General features: G+C 52.9%; 2 protein-coding genes across 4 annotated transcripts; one reads left to right on the top strand and one right to left on the bottom strand.

The window, feature by feature from the left end:
- Positions 1-334: 334 nt before the first annotated feature.
- Positions 335-5,771, top strand: SYNE4 (spectrin repeat containing nuclear envelope family member 4). Of its 3 annotated transcripts, XM_003280069.3 has the most exons (8): positions 335-557; positions 744-894; positions 1,833-1,976; positions 2,160-2,354; positions 2,434-2,682; positions 3,662-3,766; positions 5,409-5,467; positions 5,560-5,771. In XM_003280069.3, exons 1-8 carry the CDS (start codon positions 430-432, stop codon positions 5,732-5,734), a joined length of 1,206 nt encoding a protein of 401 aa, XP_003280117.1. In that variant the 5' UTR covers positions 335-429; the 3' UTR covers positions 5,735-5,771. The 3 variants fall into 3 exon arrangements, with proteins under 3 accessions (XP_003280117.1, XP_030675952.1, XP_030675953.1); XM_030820092.1 differs by lacking the exon at positions 744-894 and having other exon boundaries at positions 335-594; XM_030820093.1 differs by lacking the exon at positions 744-894.
- A 6,992-nt stretch (positions 5,772-12,763) lies between these two features.
- Positions 12,764-13,935, bottom strand: SDHAF1 (succinate dehydrogenase complex assembly factor 1). The gene has a single exon (XM_003280068.4). It carries the CDS (start codon positions 13,806-13,808, stop codon positions 13,461-13,463), a length of 348 nt encoding a protein of 115 aa, XP_003280116.1. The 5' UTR covers positions 13,809-13,935; the 3' UTR covers positions 12,764-13,460.
- Between the last annotated feature and the right edge of the window lie 9,570 nt (positions 13,936-23,505).

Raw genomic sequence — 23,505 nt, forward strand, 5'->3', positions numbered from 1 at the left:
AGATTTTTATTTTTTAGGGGCCAGATCCTTGGGTTCCTGAGGGGCGCAGCATCTAGGGTCTTAAATGAATGGGGTAGGCCCTGGAGGTCAGATGTCTGGGTCCCCAGTGGGGCAGAATCCAGGGCTCTTGAGGAGGTGGGGGAGGGGTTCTATCTGGAACCCTCTTGGATGGCGTGGAGTGATGCTGCGAGATTTAGCTACTGGCCTGCTAGGGAGGAAGGAGTTAAGTGGTTCTTCTGTCACCTGAGCTGGGCATCAAATGGCTGGGTCCAGGTTCCTCTTGGAAGGGGCGGAGCCAGACCTGTCCTGGGCCTCTCCTGCAGCCTCAGGCCCGGGTGACTCCAGCGGAGGAGCTCTGGGACACCCTTGTCTAGGGAAGAGGTCTTACTGGCTGCCCTCACCTGACTTTGTGTCTCCAGGCACCCAGCCATGGCCCTGTCCCTGCCTCTGGGCCCTAGACTTGGCTCAGAGCCCCTCAACCACCCCCCGGGAGCACCTAGGGAGCTGGACATTGTTGGATGCACCGTCTGCCCCGCATCCCGAGAGGAGAGCACGAGGTGGGGGCCGGGGCTTTGGAAGCTTGTTCCCAAAAGGGTAGGCGTGGTGGCAGGGGCCATGTGAGGGTAGGAGGTGCCATGGCTGTGATCGCCTGGGGACATAGGAGAGGCCACCGGGGTTGGGGTGAGGGTAGGCTGAAAAGTGAGGTGTCGAGACTCACCCAGTCACCGCCCCCTGCCTCCTAGCCCAGAGCAGGCCCAGACCCTGGGACAGGACTCCTTGAGCCCTCCTGAGCACTTCCAGGGTGGGCCAAGGGGCAATGAGCCTGCCACTCACCCCCCAAGACGGCCAACACCCTCTTCCTGCGAGGACCCAGCTGGGGGCAAACGCTGTGAGGTGAGCTGAGGTGACTCAGACCCCTTGTGCTAGCCCCACCTCCTCTCTGTCCCCCGGAGTCTGACCTCCACACTGAGGACCAGGTGATGATTCTGGAAAGGTGTTGGGTGTCTGTAGGGGGAGGGACCCTCTGGAAAAGTGTTTCAATATCTGACCAACCGGGGAGATGTATTTCTTTTTTTTTTTTTGAGATGGAGTCTCTCTGTCGCCTAGGCTGGAATGCAGTGGTGAGATCTCTGCTCACTGCAACCTCCACCTCCCAGGTCCCAGTGATTCTCCTGCCTCAGCCACCTGAGTAGCTGGGATTACAGGCACATGCCACCATACCTGGCTAATCTTTTGTATTTTTAGTAGAGATGGGTTTTCAACTTGTTGGCCAGGCTAGTCTTGAACTCCAGACCTCAGGTGATCCACCCGCCTCAGCCTCCCAAAGTGCTGGGATTACAGGCGTGAGCCACCGTATCCAGCCATATTTTTTATTAAAAAAAAAAAAATAGAGACGATGTCTCACCATGTTGCCCAGGCTGGTCTTGAACTCCTGGGCTCAAGCAATCCTCGGGCCTCGGCCTCCCAAAGTGCTGGGATTACAGGTGTGAACCACTGCGCCTGGCTGAGAAGCATTTCATCATTGCTCCTGGCGTAGCCTCATTCTTCTTGGGGGGTACCCAGCCCCGCTCCCTGTCCAGACCCCCCGGGCCTCACACATCCAAGTTTCCGGGAGCTTTGAAAACCTGGAGACCTTTATCTAGATATCTGTCCTCAGGCCTGGCTCCACTGGGAAGGCCCCCCAGTGGGAGCGACCCTGGTGCAGACAGACCCGGAGATGGACTGTGCTGCAGAGAAGTTTCCAGAAGCTTACAGAAGAGGGGTGGGGATGGGAGCAGGGGTGATAATCTTGATTGGCCCACTGGCCCTGACCTGGCTCCTGTGTTCCCCAGCACCCCATCTCTGGCCTGGAGGTACTAGAGGCTGAGCAGAACAGCCAGCACCTGTGCCTACTGGGGCTGGGCCGCCGGCTGCAGGACCTGGAGCAAGGCCTGGGGCGCTGGGCGTTGGCCCAGAGTGGGATGGTGCAGCTGCAGGTAGGCAGGAGAGGCCAGGATGTGGGGGTGGGCAGGGCCTCAGCAGTGGGTGCCAGCTTTCTGGGATGGGAAATGGGTTGAGTGCATGTTCCAGGCCTTTGAACAGGAAATGGGGGAGGGGGTAACTCCAGGTTTTGGGTCCCTGGTGTGTGTGTGGGGTGATGTCCAACCATGTGTCCCCAGGCCCTCCAGGCGGACCTACGAGGGGCAGCTGAGCGTGTGGAGGCGCTGCTAGCGTTTGGTGAGGGGCTGGCACAGCGGAGTGAGCCCAGGGCCTGGGCAGCCCTGGAGCAGATCCTACAGGCCCTGGGAGCTTACCGAGACTCCATCTTCCGGCGGCTCTGGCAGCTGCAGGCCCAGCTGGTCAGCTACAGCTTGGTAGGGCCCATCCTGATACCCCCCCACCCAACCCAGGCCCCAACCTCATAGCCTCCATGACCTCTGTCCTTTCACCCAGGTGTTCGAGAAGGCCAACACACTGGACCAGGACTTGGAGGTCGAGGGAGACTCGGACTGGCCAGGACCTGGTGGGGTCTGGGGGCCCTGGGCACCCAGTAGCCTCCCCACTTCCGCAGAGTTGGAGTGGGATCCAGCAGGGGACATTGGGGGCCTTGGGCCCTTGGGACAAAAGACAGCCCGGACACTAGGAGTGCCCTGTGAGCTGTGTTGCCACAGGGGCCCCCAGGGCAGGGGACAAGGCCTTGAGGTGAGAGCAGACCCCCTCGAGGGACCTTCTGTCAGGCACCCTGGGGACATCTGTGTACCTTCTAGCAAGATCCTGCCCTTCCAAGGAGGTGTCAGTGGCTCTGTCTCCCCCTCTATCTCTTGGTGTCTCCTTCTATCTCACTGCTTCTCTCTCTCCTGTCTGTCTCTGTCTACATCCTCAAGCCCCATCTCAAATTCACTCCTATCCTGAGGCCCCCAGATGATGCCCTGCTCACCTCCTGACTGTCCCAGTCTCTCCTGAAGTGCCGCCTCTTCAGGGAGGCCTGTCCTGACCTCCAAACATGAGCACTCCTGTCTTCTTACCTTATTTCCTAACAGCACTCACCACAGCTTGACTTTGTACATTTACTTATTTTTAAAAATTTTTATTTATTTTTTGAGACGGAGTCTCACTCTGTCGCCCAGGCTGGAGTGTAGTGGTGCAATCTTGGCTCACTGCAAACTCTGCCTCCCAGGTTCAAGAGATTCTCCTACCTCGGCCTCCCGAGTAGCTGGGATTACAGGTGTGCACCACCATTCCCGGCTAATTTTTGTATTTTTAGTAGAGATGGGGTTTCATCACGTTGGCCAGGCTAGTCTCGAACTCCTGACCTCAGGTGATCCGTCTGCCTCGGCCTCCCAAAGTGCTGGGATTACAGGCGTGAGCCACTGTACCAGGCCTCATTTACTTATTAACTTATGGTCTCTCTCCTGTCAAATATAAGCCCCATGGAGGCCAGGAATTTGCCTATTTCCATCCCCACTGTGTCCTCAGCTCCTAGAACAGTTCCTGGCTTGTAATAGAAACTCATTACACATTTATTGAATGAATGAATAAATAATGTCTCTCCTCTCTTGGTTTCTTTGGCTCTGCCCTTGTCTGTCCCGTGAGATCTCTCTGTTCCCCCAGAATCTCATCTCTATGACACCCCATCCTGGCCCTCCTGCAACCACGTCTCTCTTTGTTGCTGGTTCTCCAGGACGCACACACCTCTCACTCCCAACAGGACATGCTGGAGTCTGGCCTCAGCCACCAGAAACACTTAGCAGGTCACCAAAGACACTCCCTGCTCCGGAAGCCTCAGGTGAGCCAGTTCTCAACCAGGTGTAGCACTCAGGAATCTTGATGGCAAGTGACAGAAACCCAAGAAATCAAAAGGCACAAAAAAGGGAATGCTATTAAAGAAAAAAAAAAGTAAGGGAATGGTCCAGGCACTGTTGAATTCAGAGCCTGAAATAACACCAGGGCCAGGACAGGAGCGGTGGCTCACGCCTATAATCCCAGCACTTTGGGAGGCTGAGGTGGGTGGATCACCTGAGGTCAGGAGTTCGAGACCAGCCTGGCCAACACGGTGAAACCCTGTCTCTACTAAAACTACAAAAATTAGCCGGGCGTGGTGGCACATGCCTGTAATCCCAGCTACTCGGGAGGAGAATCGCTTGAGCCCGGGAGGCGGAGGTTGCGGTGAGCCGAGATCGCACCACTGCACTCCAGTCTGGGCGACATAGTGAGACCCTGTCTCAAAAAAAAAAAAAAAGAAAGAAAGAACATCAGGGCTCAGTCCCTCCCTTTCTTGGGCTCTAAGTCCCCAAGGTGGCTTCCTTCTTAGCAAAATGGGTGCGCCAGTGGCTACACGGTCACTCCCACTGGTTTATCCACCCCAGGGGAGGGAGCGTGCCTCCGACCCTACTGACAGCTGCCAAAGTCCCAGGGCTGACTCCCACTTACTGGCTGGTGTCATGGGCTGCACCTTGAATAAACCAGAGTGCTCGGATTGGCCAGGTTTGGGTCACACCAATCATGGAAGTTGGGGAGGTGGGTGTCAGCTTCACTTGAATCTGAAGTTCTGGGAGTGGAAGGCATAACAGCCGCCCACCTCCAATTAAGGCACTGTTATCAGAAAAAGGGGGATTGTATTGGATAAAGGACAGACACAACCAGACATCCACTACACTTGGAGATATTCCAAGTCTGTGTGGGGTCCTGGGGATGAGGAGGTGCCAGGAAAGGAGAAGAAATAAGACCAGCTTTGTAGGTCTACAGTAGTAGGGTAAAGGCGACACAAAGTGTCACTTCTGGCTGGGCACCATGGTTCACGCCTGTGATCCCAACACTTTGGGAGGTCAAGGCAGGAGGATTGCTTAAGGGCCAGGAGTTCAAGACCAGCCTGAGCAACATAGTGAGACCTGCCCCCTCCCTCCATCTCTACAAATCATTAAACAAAAGTAAATGGTTGCAGTGGTATGTGCCTGTGGTCCCAGCTATTAGGGAGGCTGAGGTAAGAGGATCACCTGAGCCCAGGAGGTTGGGGCTGCCATGAGTCGTGATTGTGAAACCGCACTCCAGCCTGGGTGACTAAGCGAGACCCTGTCTTAAAAAATAATGTGTCGGCCAGGCATGGTGGCTCACGCCTGTAATCCCAGCACTTTGGGAGGCCGAGGCAGGTGGATCACTTGAGGTCGAGTTTGGGACCAGCCTGGCCAACATAGTGAAACCCCATCTGTACTAAAAATACAAAAATGAGCCGGGCGTGGTGGCACCTGTAATCCCAGCTACTCGGGAGGCTGAGGCAGGACAACTGCTTGAACCCGGGAGGTGGAGGTTGCAGTGAGCTGAGATTGAGCCATTGCAGTCCAGCGTGGGTGACAAGAGTAGACTCCATCTCAAAATAAATAAATAAAGTGTCATTTCTATCCATTCTGCTGCTGGCTGCTCTCCCTCCTTAGGACAAGAAGAGGCAAGCATCTCCTCATCTCCAGGACGTGAGGCTGGAGGGGAATCCAGGGTGAGATGCCTGAGAGATGGGACTAGGGTGTGGGGGACAGAGCTCCTAGTGGCAGCCCACCTGTATGTTTAACACTGCATTTCCCTTCACAGGGCCCCCGATCCTGCATCCAGGCGGCCCCTGACCTTCCTCCTTATCCTCTTCCTCCTCCTGGTGGGTGCCATGTTTCTCCTGCCAGTGTCAGGAGGCCCCTGTTGCTCTAACGCCCGAATACCCAGGACACCCTACCTGGTGCTCAGCTATGTCAATGGTCTTCCCCCAGTCTGATGTGTGTAATAAATGGTCACTGTCAAAGGATGTGTGAGGATACTAGGTGCCTTCATACCCTGAATCTAGGATGTGGCCTGGATATGTCTGGATGGACCCTTTTGCCTTGAGAACAGAACACAGAACTGCATCAGCCCATCTTGGGTGGGGCTGCCCCAGACCCTGACACAAAGAGTCAAGCACCAGTTCTTATTCAGGCATGGCAGGGGAGCCAGGACGTGAGCTCAGCAAGGGAGAAAGCCAATACTGGGTGAGTTACTGGTTGCTGCACTGGGCACCTGGGGTGTCATCCCATTGCTGGTTGTACCCTAGGGACAAAGAAGTTGTGGCTTTTTTTTTTTTTTGAGATAGAGTCTCACTCTTGCCTAGGCTGGAGTGCAATGGCACAATCTCAGCTCACTGCAAACTCTGCCTCCAGGATTCAAGCAATTCTCCTGCCTTAGACTCCTGAGTAGCTGGGATTATAGGCGTGTGCCACCATGCCAGGCTAGTTTTTTTTTTTTTTTGAGACAGGGTCTCGCTCTGTTGCCCAGGCTTGAGTGCAGTGGTGTGATCTCAGCTCACTGCAACCTCTGCCTCCTGGGTTCAAGCGATTCTCTGGCCTCAGCCTCCCAAGTAGCTGGTACTACAGGAATGCGCCACCACACCCGGCTAATGTTTGTATTTTTACAAATCCTTTGAATCTGGGAGATGGAGGGTGCAGTAAGCCGAGATTGTGTCACTGCACTCCAGCCTGGGGGACAGAGCAAGACTCCGTCTCAAAAAAAAAAAAAAAAGAAAGCAAACAACTTCATTTGGAGAGACAGCAAACCAAGAAGATGGCAGACTAGTGTCCTAAAGAACCATCTCGGCAGGGCGCGGTGACTCACGCTTGTAATCCCAGCACTTTAGGAGGCTGAGGCGGGCGGATCACGAGGTCAGGAGATCGAGACCATCCTGGCTAACACAGTGAAACCCTGTCTCTACAAAAAATACAAAAAATTAGCCGGGCGTGGTGGCAGGTGCCTGTAGTCCCAGCTACTTGGGAGGCTGAGGCAGGGGAATGGCGTGAACCTGGGAGGCGGAGCTTGCAGTGAGCCAAGATTGCGCCACTGCACTCCAGCCTGGGTGACAGAGCGAGACTCCATCTCAAAAAAAAAAAAAGGAACCATCTCAAGTTAGTATAAATTTTAGGTTTCTTTTTATGCTAAGGGAAGGGGGTTGAGGTTAGGTGACCAACGACTGCAGACATCTGGACGCCAGCAAGAGTCCAGAAGAAAACTTCTTTGATGATACAGGTCAGGTCACAATATTCTTGTAAATCTCTAGTATAACATTGTTATTTGTGTGTACAGTTTTCTGATCTCTTGGTGGGGTGGTTAGTTTTGGGAAAGGGACTGTTATTTTTTCTAAAATTGAGCTATAAACTAAATTCCTCCTGTAATTAGCTGATCTACACACAAAACTAAGCAGAAGCTTTTAACCTAAAGGATGTTACTGCAGGGTGTCGAGGCAAAATGGAGTCAGTCATGCTAAGCCTCCCTCCACTGTGACACACACACCCCACCAATTTAGCAGCCAATAGTAGAGTCACTGTTCCTTTGTAGTTCCAACCAAAGTCCCAAGGTTGGCTCCTCTGGCTTCCGTCACATGCTCCACCTTTGCTGGGGGCTGTGGTCAGCCCCACCTAAACCATGTGGACTGAAAATGGCAGAAGGGTGGGTCTCCAAAGAGTATTAAGTTGTTGCTACTAGAAGAGGGGAACAGACACTGATGGGGTGGGGGAAGCTGCAGATTCTGGGAGAGACTCCAGGTTCAGGGAAAAGTCAGGATGCAAACCGGATTTGTCCTGTTTCAAAGGCCAGGCTGAGACTCTGGCATCAACCAAAGAGGAGGCATGGTCCTCCTGAGATCACCAGCAAATAGGGGGAGCAGTCTTGGCAATATTGACCCAACAGGCCCGGTAATGGAGCATATCTGTGTCATTCGTTCATTTAACAAATATTGACTGTCTGCTATGTGTCAGGTCCCGGTCAAGGAGCAGAGACAGGACAGTGAACAAGACGGTGCCTCTGGTGCCTCTGGAGCTGACATTCTACTTGGGGAAATTGACAATAACTAAAAGAAATAAGTGAAATATGTAGTGGGTCACAGGGTGGTAAGTGCTGAGGAGAAAAATAAAGTGAGCAAGAGGAAGGGGGCACAACTCAAACAATGTGGTTGAAGAAGGCATCAGGGCGTCAGTAGAATGGAGCTACTGTGTTAAAATTTTGCCATGAGAGCAGACTGTAGTGAGGAAACAGGCCATGGGAACTCCTAGAATGGTGCTGTCCAGTGGAAATCGAATGTGAGGCTGGGCAGCGTGGTGGCTCACGCCTGTAATCCTGGCACTTTGGGAGGCCAAGGCAGGCGGATCACTTGAGGTCAGGAGTTTAAGACCAGCCTGGTCAACATGATAAAACTCCGTCTCTACTAAAGATACAAAAATTAGCCGGGCATGGTGGCAGGTGCCTGTAATCCCAGCTACTTGGGAGGCTGAGGCAGGAGGATCACTTGAACCCGGGAGGCGGAGGTTGCAGTGAGCCAAGATCACGACACTGCACTCCAGCTTGGGTGATAGAATGAGACGGTCTCAAAAAAAAAAAAAAAAAAAAAGAATAGAATGTGAGCTGCAAATGTAGTTACAAATTTTCTAGCAGTCACATTAAAACAGTAAAAATGGATTAATTTTAATAATTTAACTTATATTCTATTTAACCTGACATGTCTAAAATATTATCACTTCAATATGTAGTCAATATAAAAATAATGAGGTCTTTTACAATCTGTTTTTCTTACTAAGTCTTTGAAATCTAGTGTGTATTTCACACTTATAGCACATCTTAATTCAGATGCCAAATTTTTAACAGATAAAATGCAATAGTCCTACTAAAACAATGAACTCGTGTAACAAAAAATATTTTACATTCAAAATACTTTCATATTACATTTACATTTAAAATACTTCAATTTTAAAATTTAGGCCGAGCATGGCAGCTCAAGCCCTATGTTGCCCAGGCTGGTCTCAAACTCCTGGGCTTAAGTGATCGGCCCACCTCAGCCTCCCCGAGTGTTGGGAAACTTTTTAAAACTAGAACAAACTCGCATATGCCCTTACCCAGATTCAAAGTGGTTAACACTTTGCTTCATGTGATTTACCATCCATACCCTTGCTAATATATTTATGTCAGTGCATATGTTTTGGAACCATTTGAGAGTAAGTTGCAGACACAAGGCCTTTTTACTCCTACATTCTTCAGCATGTATGCCTTAAGAACAAGGCCATTCTCTCACACAATTATAGTAGTTATCAAAATCCGAAAATTTAACAACTCAGTTCTATTTTTAACTCAATCTGTAGTCTAAATTACTCTAATCCCTGTATGTCTTTTATAGCCATTTTCTTAGATCAGGGGATTTCTCGTTTAACAGATGGGTCAAGGATTGAGAAACATTGACCCTGTGCCTTAGCAGAGTAAAAAACAGAAGAGCAGCCCAGGCGCAGTGCTTCACACATATAATTCCAGCACTCTGGGAGGCCAGGGTGGGCAGATCACTTCAAGAGTTCGAGACCAGCCTGGCCAACATGGTGAAACCCCATATCTAATAAAAATACAAAACAAAACAAAAATAGCCAGGTATGGTGGTGGGTGCCTATAATCCCAGCTACTCGAGGTAGGCGGGATTGGAGGGGCAGCGGCTGAGGCAGGAGGAGTGCTTGAACCTGGGAGGCGGAGGTTGCATTGAGCCAAGATTGCGCCACTGCACTCCAGCCTGGGCAACAGAGTGAGACTCTCTCAAAAAACGAACAAAAAACAGAGCAGCAGATGCACACAGAAGATCAGCAGAGCACTGGGCACTGTTCCATGCTTGACACATAAGCATTCTTGGAGCCAAGGACTCGGGTGATGATTTACCTGGGATGTGATCCCAGGAAGCGGGAATGGGGAAGAGTGAGACAGGGCAGGGGAAAAGCCAAAAAAGGTGCTCACGGAGTGGACACCACTGTGGGCAACTGGGGCTCCATCCCATGGGGTGCCCCTGAGGAACCCTGCAGAACACATGTTGTCCCACCAGATGAGAGGTGGGCCAGGGCGCTCATCCAGTGACTGCTGCCCCCAACAGGCTGAGGGTTGCCTCTGAGGACATTAACCCACCTGCCAGGACTCCCAGGAAGCCCTCAGGCAGAGCAACAGACAATCAGGGGCTCAGGGGAGGAGGCTGCAGCCTCCTGAGAACCTGCTTCTACAGCTGCAAGTGAACCCAAGAGGGCAGGAAGGCCATAGGTGGGGGTCAGGCCTCATCATCTGCTGTCACAACAGGGTTTTTTTTTGTTTTGTTTTGTTTTTTTTTGAGATGGAGTCTCACTCTCGTTGCCCAGACTGGAGTACAATGGCACGATCTTGGCTTACCGCAACCTCTGCCTCCCGGGTTCAAGCGATTCTCCTGCCTCAGCCTCCTGAGTAGCTGGGCTTACAGGCATGTGCCACTGTGCCTGGCTAATTTTGTATTTTTTAGTAGAGACAGGGTTTCTCCATGTTGGTCAGGCTGGTCTCGAACTTCTGACCTCAGGTGATCTGCCCACCTCAGCCTCCCAAAGTGCTGGGATTACAGGCGTGAGCCACCGCGCCTGGCCTCACAACAGGTATTTAATTCACTATACCATCATAATGGCCACATCAGGGAGGCTCTTATTAAGCCCATTTCACTGATAAGGGCATTGAGGAAAAAAAGGTTCAATCAGGCTGGGCATGGTGGCTCATGACTGTGATCTCAGCACTTTGGGAGGCTGAGGTGGGAGGACCGCTTCAGCTCAAGAGTTTGAGACTAGCCTGGGCAACATAGTGAGACCCTGTCTCCAAAAAATAAAGAATAGGCCAGGCGTGCTGGCTCACACTTGTAATCCCAGCACTCTGGGAAGCCGAGGTGGGCAGATCACCTGAGGTCAGGAGTTCAAGACCAGCCTGGTCAACACGGTGAAACCCCATCTTAACTAAAAATACAAAAATTAGCCAGGCATGGTGGCGTATGCCTGTAATCCCAGGTAATCAGGAGGCTGAGGCAGGAGAGTGGCTTGAACCTGGGAAGCGGAGGTTGTGGTGAGCTGAGATCGCGCCATTGCACTCCAGCCTGGGCAACAAGAGCGAAACTGTCTCAAAAATAAATAAATAAATAAATAAAATAAACAATAAAAATACTACTGGGTGTGGTGGTGCACACCTGTAGTCCCAGCTACTCAGAAGGCTGAAGTGGGAGGATCACCTGAGCCTGGGAAGTCGAGGCTGCAGTAAGCTGTGCCACTATATTCCAGCCTGGGTGACAGAGACCCTGTCAAAAAAAAAAAGAAGTTAAATCACTCGTCTGTGATCACATAATCAGTAAGCATGGGAGCTGGGATTCAAACCCTGCCTTCCCATTCCTGGGTCCGTGCTCTTAGCTACTGCTCACCTGCACAGCTCCTCCCTCAAATCAGGCATTCCTCCATCCTCTCTACCGGGAAAATCTCACTCATCTGCAACACCCAGATTCATGTGTCTTCCCTCCTGACCCAGGATGCCTGGCCCCACTGGAAACTCGATCCCTGCCTGCAGCTCTGCCAGGAGCTCCAATCCTGGGGCTTGTCAGGGCTCAAGATCATGGAGCCAGGAGTGAGGAGGTGGCAGGAGATGCAGCTGAAGATGTAATGGGGGCGCTGGATGGGTAGGACCCTATGGGTCTTTGGCTTTTGAGATGGAGCCAGGAAACTAACATGATCACCCTGATGGAAGAAATTGAGGCTGAGAGAGATGAATGAGGTGGCTGAAGTCCCATGGTGAGGACAAACCTGAGACAAAGCTGAAGTAGAAGCCACAATCAAGTAAACCCATAGCCTTGTGCCTGGGGCACTCCAGCCCCAGCTGAGACCCTGAATTTCTTCCCTTTGCCCCCTCCAGGCCTTTCCCCACACTGTTTTTTTTTTTTTTTTTTTTTTTTTTGAGACGTAGTCTCAGCGCTCTGTCGCCCAGGCTGGAGTGCAATGGCGTGATCTTGGCTCATTGCAACCTCTGCCTCCAGGGTTCAAGCGATTCCCCTGCCTTAGCCTCCTGAGTAGCTGGGATTACAGGTGCCCGCCACCATGCCTGGCTAATTTTTGTATGTTTAGTAGGGACGGGGTTTCACCATATTGGCCAGGCTGGTCTGGAACTCTTGACCTCATGATCCACCCATCTTGGCCTCCAAAAGTGCTGGGATTACAGGCGTGAGCCACCGTGCCCAGCCTTGGTCTTCTTGCCTAGAAGCCTATCCTGGCAATTAATTCTTCAAACTGCAATTCCACTTTATAACCATTTGGGCATGTGGCTCCCCCACCGGGATTAGGGCAGTGACTGTTTCTCTTCTGTCCATCCTCCCTTTGGTCTGAGGTCTATGCTCCTTACCTGTGGTCCTCCTCCCCACAGCTACATCCACAAGAACTCATTTCCACTTATTTAACTAACATGGGTGCAAATACAGCTCAACGATGCAAAATGCATCCCTCCAGAATGTCTAGGGCAGGCCCATACGGGGACACAGGAGGGAGTATAACTGTGATCTATGGGGTTCATCTCCCCTCTCCTGCCCCAGGGCCTTGTCGTTCATTGTATCTGAGGCTGGACCCTTCAGCCAGGTTTGAGAAATTTCCAGGTCTGAGACCCTCACTACTGCCTCAGGGGCTCTGAGCCAGTTCTCAGCTCCACCATTTCCTCTTCCACACAAAAATGTTAAATCACTTGCCCTCCATTAGGGAGCCAACTGGGGTATCTTTGGGGGTTAAGCCAGGATAAGCCCCCTCCACAGATCTGCCCAGGAGAGAAAACTATGCCGCTTCAATCAATGTGCCAGTTTACAGGGCTCCAGAAGGAGTCAGATCCCCACACCTAACAGCTCCGGGATGGTCCCTTCCGGGTGTCCATGTGCGTGTGTGTGTGGTGGGGAGGGCCGGGGTGTTTCAAAAATCCTCAAATATATAAAAGCTTTAAGACCACTAACAGGGAATTAGGCATATCCCCAATTTTATTCCCTTTGTCCAACATTCTGAGAGGGAAGGGGCAAATGAGTCAATGTTGCCTCTCAAAACCATCAAGTAGGGGCCTTTAGGGGTCTTCAGTTGATCAACCAGGGTGATAGGCCCCTAGCCCCTTCCTCAAGGTCCTGGTTTGTCACAATTAATGGGGGAAAGTTTTCCAAAAGGGGATTCCGGGCTTCTCACCACTCATCAGGGCACCTTCCCAAAACGTTCTCAGCAAAAAGTCTGCACTTCTCAGAGTTAAATACAGGAGAGGGGAGACTCCTTGAGGAGCCAGAAGTGGGTATGTTCTCAGGGGTCAAGAGAAGGGTGTCTCAGGCTCTCCCTGTCCACCGGGGGGCGTCCTGGCTCCCCGTACCTTCGGGCAAGTAGTTCTTGGCTTGACACCGTCCAGCCCGCCAGCGTCCCAGGCCGCCCCAAGCCCTCATGGGGGAGGAGCGCCGACCTGTCTCCAAGCATTGGGAAAAGGTGGGCCTCTCTTGCCGTCCATCAGGGGGGCTCTCTAGGCCCCCTGCGTCGCCAAGGGGGAGTCTCTGACATCCCCAATTCGTCGAGCTAGTCTCTCAAGACCTCTCACCTTAGGCGGGTTCCCCAGTCCCCCCACGCAGTCAGGCGAGCCTCCTGGCTCCACCACGCCATCGTGCGAGTTCGGCTCTTCGCTTGTCAACGTCCGTCGGGCCGGGTCTCCGGTGCCCCCGTGCTGTCGTGGGGGTTCCTTGGACCGTCGCCGTCGTCAGGCTGGGAACCCACGCCGCCAGGCTCCTCGGTCGGGGCCCGCGGGCGTAAGAAGGCGCCCAGGGCGGTGGCGTGGCCCGAGCGTAGCAGCTGCAGCTGGCGCCGCCCGCGGCGGTACAGGTACTCGATGCGCAGCACGTCGGAGCGCGGCAGGCCCGCATGCTGCCGGAACTCTGCCCGCACTCGCGCCTCGGCGCCCGGCTTCCCGCGCCCGGCGCGCAGCAGATCGCGGTACAGGCTCAGAACCTGCCTCTGCAGCCGGCTGTGCCGGCTCATGACCGCGGCTAAGCAGAGACGCTCAGCGAACGCCCTGCGAACGGCGGAGCCGCCACACAGCCAGCAAAGACCAAAGGGCAAAGCCACAGCCACTTCCGCCCAGCGCTTCCCTTGGCTTCCAACTCCCACCTCCCGCCATCCGGCGCTGCCGCGTCTGATTGGCTGTCGTTGCAGTTACGTCACAGCCGGCTGGGAGAAGTGGGCGGAGTCGCTGGTCACCGCCTCCGCCGTAGGGAACGTGTGTTCTTTTTTTTTTTTTTTTTTTGTTTTTTTTTTTTTTTTGAGACAGAGTCTCGCTGTCGCCCAGGCTGGAGTGCAGTGGCGCGATCTCGGCTCACTGCAGGCTCCGCCCCCCGGGGTTCACGCCATTCTCCTGCCTCAGCCTCCCGAGTAGCTGGGACTACAGGCGCCCGCCATCTCGCCCAGCTAATTTTTTGTATTTTTAGTAGAGACGGGGTTTCACCGTGTTAGCCAGGATGGTCTCGATCTCCTGACCTCGTGATCCGCCCGCCTCGGCCTCCCAAAGTGCTGGGATTACAGGCGTGAGCCACCGTGCCCGGCCGGAACGTGTGTTCTTGAGGGGACAGCAGTTCTGGGGATTCTGGCATCTGCGTCTCATAGGAGGAGGGCGTTATGTGTTCGGACTCCTAGGTCTTGGGTCGGAGGGAACAGAGGGTCCTCACCTAACTCCTGCATCCTGGGAGAAGAGGAAGCTAGGGTTTTTGTTTGTTTTTGTTTTTGTTTTTTCGTGACGGGGTGTCGCTCTGTCGCCCAGGCTGGAGTGCAGTGGCGCGATCTTGGCTCACTGCAGCCTCGAACTCCTGGGCCCAAGCGATCCTCCCACCTCAACTCCCCGAGTAGCTGGAACCACAGACGCAGGCAACCGCGCCCGCTCTTTATTTATTTATTATTATTATTATTATTTGCAGAGATGGGTCTCCCTATGTTGCCCAGAATGGCCTCGAACTCCTGGGCTCAAACGATTCTCAGCCTCCGAAAGTGTTGGGATTCCAGGCGTGAGCCACCGCGCCCGGCTACGGGTTCGGACTTTGGGTCCCAAGGGCACGGGGCACTGGGAGAGACTCCAGGCACAAGCGTGCTTTTGCCTTCAGTTACTGATTCAAACCATCTTGGGAAGCTCCGTGCGTTCTCTCGTCCGGGGCAGGTCTGTGTCTGGGGTCCCAGCCCTGGGCATGTGCAGAGGGACGAGACCCCGTAGGGAAATGGCTCTCGGCCGGTTGGACAGGTTTCTCCTTGCTAGGGGAAGACAAGCAAAGAAGGTGTGGGCGCCAAGCCCCCAGAGGCAGTGTGTAGCTCTAGGAGCTGGGTTGGTCGCGCCCTCTGCGGTGGGAGTCGGGGCACTGGGCAGCAGTGTTTGGGTCCTTACCGACTGTTAAAGCCCGGAGTCCGGGACCCCCTGAACAGTCTATACTGGAACCCCGTTGTCCTCCCAGGAGCTTCAGGTCGTAGGCCGCAATGCCGTTGTTGTCCCCGCGGGCCGCCTGGAGGCGTCCTCGTAGCGCTAGGGAAGCCCGCAAGGACACGGCATCCTCCGTCCCCACCAGCACCGGAGCTTGGGGGACCGCTCGGTGACAACCCCAGACCCCTCCACCCAGCGCGCAACCGCGGCTCCGCACACTTGGGCGGGCAACCAGCTGGGGGTCCATTCCCCTTCAGAGAGGAGAAGCTGGTCAGGGGCGGGGATTGGGCTTGGAGTCTCGGAGTCAGGGGAGAATCACAAACCACTGTGAATCCCGCCTGGCAGGTGTATGTATCTATCAAAAATACATGTCCTAGAACGAGCGCGGTGGCTCACACCTGTAATTCCAGCACTTTCGGAGGCCGAGGCGGGCGGACCACCTGAGGTCGGGAGTTCGACACCAGCCTGATCGACATGGTGAAACTTCTGCCTCTAGGTTCAAGTGATTATCTGTACCTCAGCCTCCCCAGTAGCTGGAATTACATATGTGTACCAGCACACTGGGCTAATTTTTGTATTTTTAGTAGAGGCGGGGTTTCACCATATTGGTGAAACTATAGCCTTGATCTCCTGGGATCAAGCAATCCTCTCGCCTCAACATGCCCAGTAGTTAGCATTACATGAACATCCCACCACACCCGGCTAATTCTTCTTTTATTGTTTTTTGTAGAGACAGAGTCTTGCTATGTTGCCCAGGCTTCACTCTGGAATTTTAAGTATTTATTTTTTGTTTTGTTTTTAGAGACAGGGTCTTGCTATGTTGCCCAGATTGGTCTTGAACTCCGGCCTCATCCTGCCAAGCAGCTGGGATAATAGGGATGAGCCACCATGCCGGCTTGTACTCTGGAATTTAAACATCTATCTTTTTCCTGTCAAGTGACCCTTAGTCTCCAAGACAACTATGTCAATCAGCCTGGCGGACTTTCTTTACCTTCCAGTGGACTCAAGGAGCTGCAAAACCTCAAAGCGAATACTATTGCTTCCTGCCCAGGGCCTGTCAATGGTTTTCTGATTACAGTCTCTCAGTTTGCCTTTGGGGAACTGGCCCACTCTCATTCTAGGGGGTTTCCTAAGTAATATCCCTGCCCTCTGGCTCTGGCTCCAGCTCTGTTACATGCCCAGGCCTGGCTACTTAGAGACAAATCAGAATATCCCATCCCCTGACCCCTGTAATTGTTTAGGGATGGGCAAATGACCTCCACTGGGACAATGAGCATCAGACCCAGGACTTCTGTTGAAACTGTGAAGAAAGAAGTGCTGTCTCCCCACTGGGACTGCTAGACTGTACATCATCAACCTGGAGTGGTGGGAGATCACTCTGCCCGCAGACAGAGGGGTGGTTTGAAAATGAGGCTGTGGCAGTTTCAGATACCCATTCTCCATTTCTTTCCTAGAATTAGCATTTTTTTTTTTTTTTTGATATAGAGTCTCGCTCTGTCACCCAGGCTGGAGTGCAGTGGCGCGATCTCCATCCACTGCAACCTCTGTCTCCCAGGTTCAAGCGATTCTCCTGCCTCAGCCTTCTGAGTAGCTGGGACTACAGGGGTGCGCCACCACATCCGGCTAATTTTTATATTTTTAGTAGAGACGAGGTTTCGCCATATTGGCCAGGCTAGTCTAGAACTTCTGACCTCAGGTGATCTGCCCGCTTTGGCCTTCCAAAGTGCTGGGATTACAGGTGTGAGCCACCATGCCTGGCCTTTTTTCTTTGTCTTTTTTTTTTTTTTTTTTTGATATAGGGTCTTGCTCTGTTGCCCAGGCTGGAGTGCAGGGGCATGCTTGTGACTCACTGCAGCCTCAAATTCCCAGGATCAAGCGATCTTCCCACCTCAGTTGCCTAGGACTATAGGCGCTCACCACCATGTCTGGCTAATTTTTGTATTTCTTATAAAAACAGGGTTTCACCATGTTGCCCAGGATGTTCTCAAATTCCTAGGCTCAAGTGATCCTCCCACTTTGGCTTCCCAGAGTGCCAGAATTACAGGCATGAGCCACCGCACTTGGCCAAATTAGAATCTTTAGCTGCACACATGGCCACTTAGCTAAAGATACATCTTCCAGCCCCCTTTGCAGCCAGATGGGGCCCTTCCATAAAGTTCGGCCACTGGGAAGTGAATGGATGTGATGTGTGTGATTTCTGGGTTTTGTCCTTAAAGGGAGGAGGCCTAGCCTCTTTGTCCCCTCTTTTCTCCTTCCAACTTGTAGGAATGTAGCTGCGGTGAGGAAGAGATGAGGGCAATACCACAGGGGAGGCAGAGCCACATGACAGATGGAGCCTGTGTTGGAGGAGGCAAACTGGTTATACTTGGACTGCCTGTGAGAGATAATTAAGCTTCTATCAAGTTTAAGCCACTGTAGGCTGAGCGTATTGGCTCACGCCTGTAATCCTAGCACATTGGGAGGCTGAGATGCAAGGATTGCTTGCACCTAGGAGTTCAGGACCAGCCTGGCAACACAACAAGACCTTGTCTCTAAAAAAAAAAAAAAAAAAAAAAAAATTGGCCAGGCATGGTGGCACATAACTGTAGTCCTAGCTACTTGGGAGGCTAAGTTCTTAGCAACATCATTTGAGTCCTTGAACCAGCCAGACCCGAAGGCCTCATCTTTACAGATAAGTAAAAGTAGACAAATTCTCATCTGTATTTAAGACAGCTGGCATCATTTTCTGTCATTTACAACTGAAAATGCTGACTGATATACTGGTGATTCAGGGAACATCTTATGATGAGGTTTGGGAGACTTGTCCTCACCTTCCAGGCCTGGAGATCCCTCTCACCAGAAGGTAGCATTCATTGTGGAAGCAATGGTCCTGGGACACACAGTCTGTGCCATCAATGGTGAGGCCACGCTCATAGCTGTCATAGCATTGGGAGGAACAGTGAGCGAGGTTGGCAGGCAGGACACACCCCCAATCATACGTCTGTATTACAGATGCTGTAATGGCCTTGGGGTGGGCAGGTCTGTGCTGCAGGCAGTTGGCAAAGATAAATGCCTAGGGCTCAAATTTCTTTTCTTCTTCTTCTTCCTTGTTCTTCCTCCTTCTTCCTTCCTCCTCCTTCTCCTCCTCCTCCTCCTCCTTCTTCTTCTTCCTTCTTCCTTCTTCTTCCTTTCTTCTTCTTCTTTTTTTTTTTTTTTTGAGATGGAGTCTCCCTCTGTCTCCCAGGCTCGAGTGCAGTGGCGTGATCTCCATTCACTGCAACCTCCACCTCCAGGTTCAAGCAATTCTCCACCCTCAGCCTCTCGAGTAGCTGGGACTACAGGTGTGTGCCACCACACCCGGCTAATTTTTGTATTTTTAATACAGACACCGTTTCACTGTGTTGGCCAGGCTGGTTTTGAACTCCTGACCTCAGGTGATCCACCCACCTCAGCCTCCCAAAGTGCTGGGATTACAGGCAGGAACTACCGCGCCCGGCCTCAAATTCTTCTTTCCAATCTCATCGCCTCTGCCCCTAGTCAACCTGGCTTCCCATTGGTATTTCCCCACCTCCACGCCTTTGTAGCTGCAGTTTCCTTTCCCTTGGATCCTGTTCCCATGCATTCTCCTCCACCAATTCCACCTATGCCAGGAATTCTTCCTGGACTCCCACCAGGGGCGGGGGCTCTTCCAGCCAACCCATAGTCTGCCCTGCCTGCATCCCAGACCAAGCTAGAGCACTTATGGCAATGCTTGGGGCCCTTCCAGGGCATCACAGGGTTCCCAGGCTCCTGGCTGCTGCAGTATGGGCTGTGAGAGTGTCACAGAGACCACGGTGTTGGCCACTGGGATGACACGTATCCTGCAGGCATATCCTAAGGAAGGGCTCATTGATGTGGGCCACACAGTGGTCAAAGGGGCCATCCGGCACCTGCAGGAGGCCGCCTCCTAGGTTCAGTTTGGGAGCCTTGAAGATCTGGGCAAGTCATGTGGGCAGCTGACATGAAAGCCATGGTTGGGCTGGGTCAGTGGGCAGTGGATAGTGATCAGGCCCTTGGACCAGGACATGGTATTCAGAGGCAGGTCAAGTAGGCCAACATTGCCTCCAAAGGACCCACGGAGCCCCACCAGCTGGCCTTAGAATTCAGAAGGCACCATGAGCTTCCCCAGGTGTACATGAGATACAGCCCACAGGCCATGTGCACCATGGCATGGTGGCCCTCCAAGGCGGCCAACCCCAGCCGCCTGGCAGTGCCCAGGGCAGCCAGCAGTGCTCACCATCCACCTGCAGGTGGATGTAAGGGGTCAGGACCGGGGCTGAGGAGGCTGAACCTGCTCCTGTGCCTCCCCGAAACCCGGATGTCCCTCCTCATTGTGCCACAAATGAGGGTGAGACTTGGACAAGGGACTTAGCCTTTCTGAACTTCAGTTTCTGTGTTTGTAACATGGAAGGACAAGAGTACCTACTTCAGGCCTGGTGCAGTGGCTCGTGCCTGCAATCCCAGCACTTTGGGAGGTTGAGGTGGGCAGGTCACTTGAGGCCAGGAGTTCGAGACCATCTTGGCCAACATGGTGAAACCCCATCTCTACTAAAAACTCAAAAATTAGCCAGGTGTGGTGGTGCAGGCCTGTAGTCCCAGCTGCTCAGGAGGCTGAGGCAGAAGAATCGCTTGAACCTGGGAGGCGGAGGTTGCAGTGAGCCAAGATGGTGCCATTGCACTGCCTGGGCGACAGAGCGAGACTCCATCTCAAAAAAAAAAAGAGTACCTAAGAGTACCTATGCTAGGCATATGGTAAGTGCTTCATGACCCCTGATAAGATCGGCCAATGCCAACCAACCCATAGACACATGAGTTAGGAAGCTGCCTGGGGTTAAGTCACTAAGATTTTGAGGTTGTTTGTTATGCAGCATTAGCTGACTGATACAGTTGCAATAAAGATTAGATGAGATGATTCATGAAAATTGCTCAGAACAGTGCTGAGCACACGAAAAGCACTAAATAAAACACTAAATTGGCCAGGCATGGTGGCTCACATCTGTAATCCCAGCACTTTGGGAGGCTGAGGCAGGAGGATCCCTTGAGCCCAGAAGTTTGAGACCAGCCTGAGCAGCATACTGAGACCCCATCTCTACAAAAATTAGCATGGCATGGTGGGGCACGCCTGTAGTCACAGCTACTCCAGAAGCTGAAGCGGGGGGATCACTTGAGCCCAGGAATTTGAGGCTGCAGTGAGCTGTGATCACATGACTACACTCCAGCCTGGGTGACAGAGTAAGATTCTGTCTCCAAAAACAAAACAAGACAAAAACCAACCAAACAAAAAACATCGTAGCCAGTCACTAGCACATTGGTAATATGTGTCCAACATTCTAGAATTCCTCTAGAAAGGAATGACTTACCAAAGTATCAATTCCATCTTCTCTCTATTGCTTAAATGATCACTTATCTCTGCTTTGTAACCATCAAGAGTCTAGATTGCCATCATTCATTTCCTGACCCCGCTAATAACCTCTTATCTTTTTTTTTTTTTTTTTTGAGACAGAGTCTCGCTCTGTTGCCCAGGCTGGAGTGCAGAGGTGCAGTCTTGGCTCACTGCAACCTCCGCCTCCTAGGTTCAAGCAGTTCTCTGCCTCAGCCTCCCAAGTAGCTGGGGTTACAGGCACGCGCCACCATGCCCGGCTAATTTTTGTATTTTTAGTAGAGACGGGGTTTCACCATCTTGGCCAGTCTGGTCTTGAACACCTGACCTCATGATCCACCTGCCTCGGCCTCCCAAAGTGCTGGGATTACAGGCGTGGGCCACTGCACCAGGCCATAACCCCTTATCTTGTCTCTACTCAGCCATGCCTGTCCTTCCTATACTCCATCCCCACCATCTAGCTAACTCTGCTAAACACCCTTATCTTTTTTTTTGTCTTTTCTTTCTTTTTTCTTATTTTTTTTAGACAGACTCTTGCTCTGTTGCCCAGGCTGGAGTGCAGTGGCATGATCTCGGCTCACTGCAACCTCCACCTCCTGGGCTCAAGCAATTCTCCTGCCTCAGCCTCCTGAATAGCTGGTACTACAGGCATGCACCACCACTCCCGGCTAATTTTTGTATTTTTAATAGAGACGGGGTTTCACCATGTTGGCCCAGGCTGTCCTCGAACTCCTGACCTCAAGTGATCCGCCGGCCTCGGCCTCCCAAAGTGTTGGGATCACTGGCATGAGCCACCGTGCCTGGCCTAAACACCCTTATCTTTTAAAGACATACACTTTTTAATTTTATTTAATTTTTTTTTAGAGACGAGGTCTGGCTCTGTTGCCTAGGCTGGAGTGCAGTGGCGCCACCATGGCTCACTGCAGCCTCGACCTCCTTAAGGATCTTCCTACCTCAGTCTCTTGAGCAGCTGGGAAGACAGGCGCGCACCACCACGCCCCCTAATTTTTAATTTTTTTTTTGAGCCCGGCAATGGTGCGGCCCAGCAAGTCCAGGGAGAGCACGGGAGCGGAGGTGGGGGCGGCGCAGGGGCAGGGTACCAGACGGTGCCCAGCGGTTGGTGTCCGCCTGCAAGGAAGCAGCCGCATTCGGCTGCGGGCACTCAGAGGCGCCGCTCAGCGGGAAGCCCTGGCCACATACTCAGCGCTCCCGGCAGGGCTGTCACCCGCGCATGTGGCCAGGTGGTGCGCAGCTCAGCGCGAACGCAGCGGGCACCGCAAAGCTGGGGCGGGCCGCGGGGGTGGAGGGTCAGGGACAGAGACAGAGAGAGGCAGGGGAGACATAGCCAGGGTCGGATGGGGGAGGCGGAGATGGAGGATGCCCGCTGAGAGCAGCACGGGGGGTGCCCGGGGAAGAAACAACGAGGAACCGAGAGAAGGGGAACGGGGGAACGGGGAAGGGGAGGGGCAGAGGGAGGTCCAGAAAGAGAGACATGCAGAGAGCCAGCGGCACGGAGGAGACATAGAGACACTGAAAAAAGAGGCATAAAAGACAGAAAGACCTTGTTAATCAGGCCGGGCGCTGTGGCTCACGCCTGTAATCTCAGCACTTTAAGAGGCTGAGGAGGGAGAGTAGCTTGCGCCCAAGGGTTCGAGACAAGCTTGGGCAGCATAGTGAGACCCCTGTCTCTACAAAAATTGTTAAAAATTTTAAAAAGACCTTATTAATCAAACCGGACCAATCAAATCAAGTCATACACTTGCCTGTCTTGCCGCATCTAATCTGATCCTAGCTGTTCTCCAGTACCCACCCTTGCTCGCCTGGCTCCACTGCCCAGGCCTGAACTCTGTTGGTCCTGATACGACCTCCCCTGGTGGCCCAAGTCAGGGCTCTTCAGAGCTTACTCCTCTCTTGAAAGCACACTCACGACAGAAGGCAGATGCCCAGAGCCCTGCAAGCCACAGTATAGGCAGCCAGGGCCCAGTATATGGTTCAGTGGGCACTGTGATGGTGGCACACAGTGGGCCAGGCACTTGCTGAGGAATGGGCCTGGTCACAGTGCTGCATAGCCGGGCTCCAAGGGATCTACTGCCAGTGCCAGCCACACTCACTGCCCATTCCTGGTGAATAGGGCATGCATGGCCATCTGGCAAAATCCAGGGCAGAGGGGCCCACAGACCTGGCTGCAACCTGGCAACTTAGCAACCTTCTGGGCATTGGGCAAGGATGTAATAGGGTCACTGGGGCCAGAGTCTACACAGCTAGGGTCCATATGGCCATGGCAGCATCACAAGTGCCAGGCTGTCCCAGTCATAGCAAGAGGCCAAAGTCTGTGTCCATGTACAGCTGGCAGCCCCAAAGTTGGGTGTGGAGCCATAAGAGAAGGGCAGCGATTCCCAAATTCCATCTGCCTTCACAGAGGGCATGCAGGCAGGTTGAACAGCAGCAGGAGATGGTCACTGAGTAGTGGGGGAGTCAGCAGAAAGGATCAGAGAGGGGTCAAAGAGAACCTTAGTGGCTGGCTAATGGGGGGAGTCATTAGGGATCATAGGAGGATTTGGTGGGAGGTAAGCTTGGGGCTCGATGGGGGTCAGTATAGGATTCAAAGGGGGATCCATGGCAGGGTGGTTGGATGGCCAGAGTTGATGAGAGGTCAGTGGAAGTTCAATGAGGGGCAATAAGAGAATGGATAAGAGTCAGTGAAGAGGGGCCAGCAGCGGGGGGCAAGGGGAGGATCTAGAAAAGGGCAATGGAGGAAGGGATGGACAATTCTGTGGATCACTGAGGACCAAGGCTTAGTGGCTTTGGGCGATAATGGGGGCTCCTCTGGAAAGTAAATGGGGGTGGAGTTAGAAGGGTAGTCAGTGACTGACAAACAC

This window comes from Nomascus leucogenys, chromosome 10 (assembly GCF_006542625.1).
Source record: "Nomascus leucogenys isolate Asia chromosome 10, Asia_NLE_v1, whole genome shotgun sequence".
Taxonomy (NCBI): domain Eukaryota; kingdom Metazoa; phylum Chordata; class Mammalia; order Primates; family Hylobatidae; genus Nomascus; species Nomascus leucogenys.

Bases quoted from the DNA above. Each gene is read 5' to 3' on its own strand.
- SYNE4 (XM_003280069.3), top strand. From the start codon at position 430: ATGGCCCTGTCCCTGCCTCTGGGCCCTAGACTTGGCTCAGAGCCCCTC. The intron at 558-743 runs GTGGGGGCCGGG...CCTGCCTCCTAG, and splicing joins TCCCGAGAGGAGAGCACGAG to CCCAGAGCAGGCCCAGACCC. The intron at 1,977-2,159 runs GTAGGCAGGAGA...ATGTGTCCCCAG, and splicing joins GTGGGATGGTGCAGCTGCAG to GCCCTCCAGGCGGACCTACG.
- SDHAF1 (XM_003280068.4), bottom strand. From the start codon at position 13,808: ATGAGCCGGCACAGCCGGCTGCAGAGGCAGGTTCTGAGCCTGTACCGC.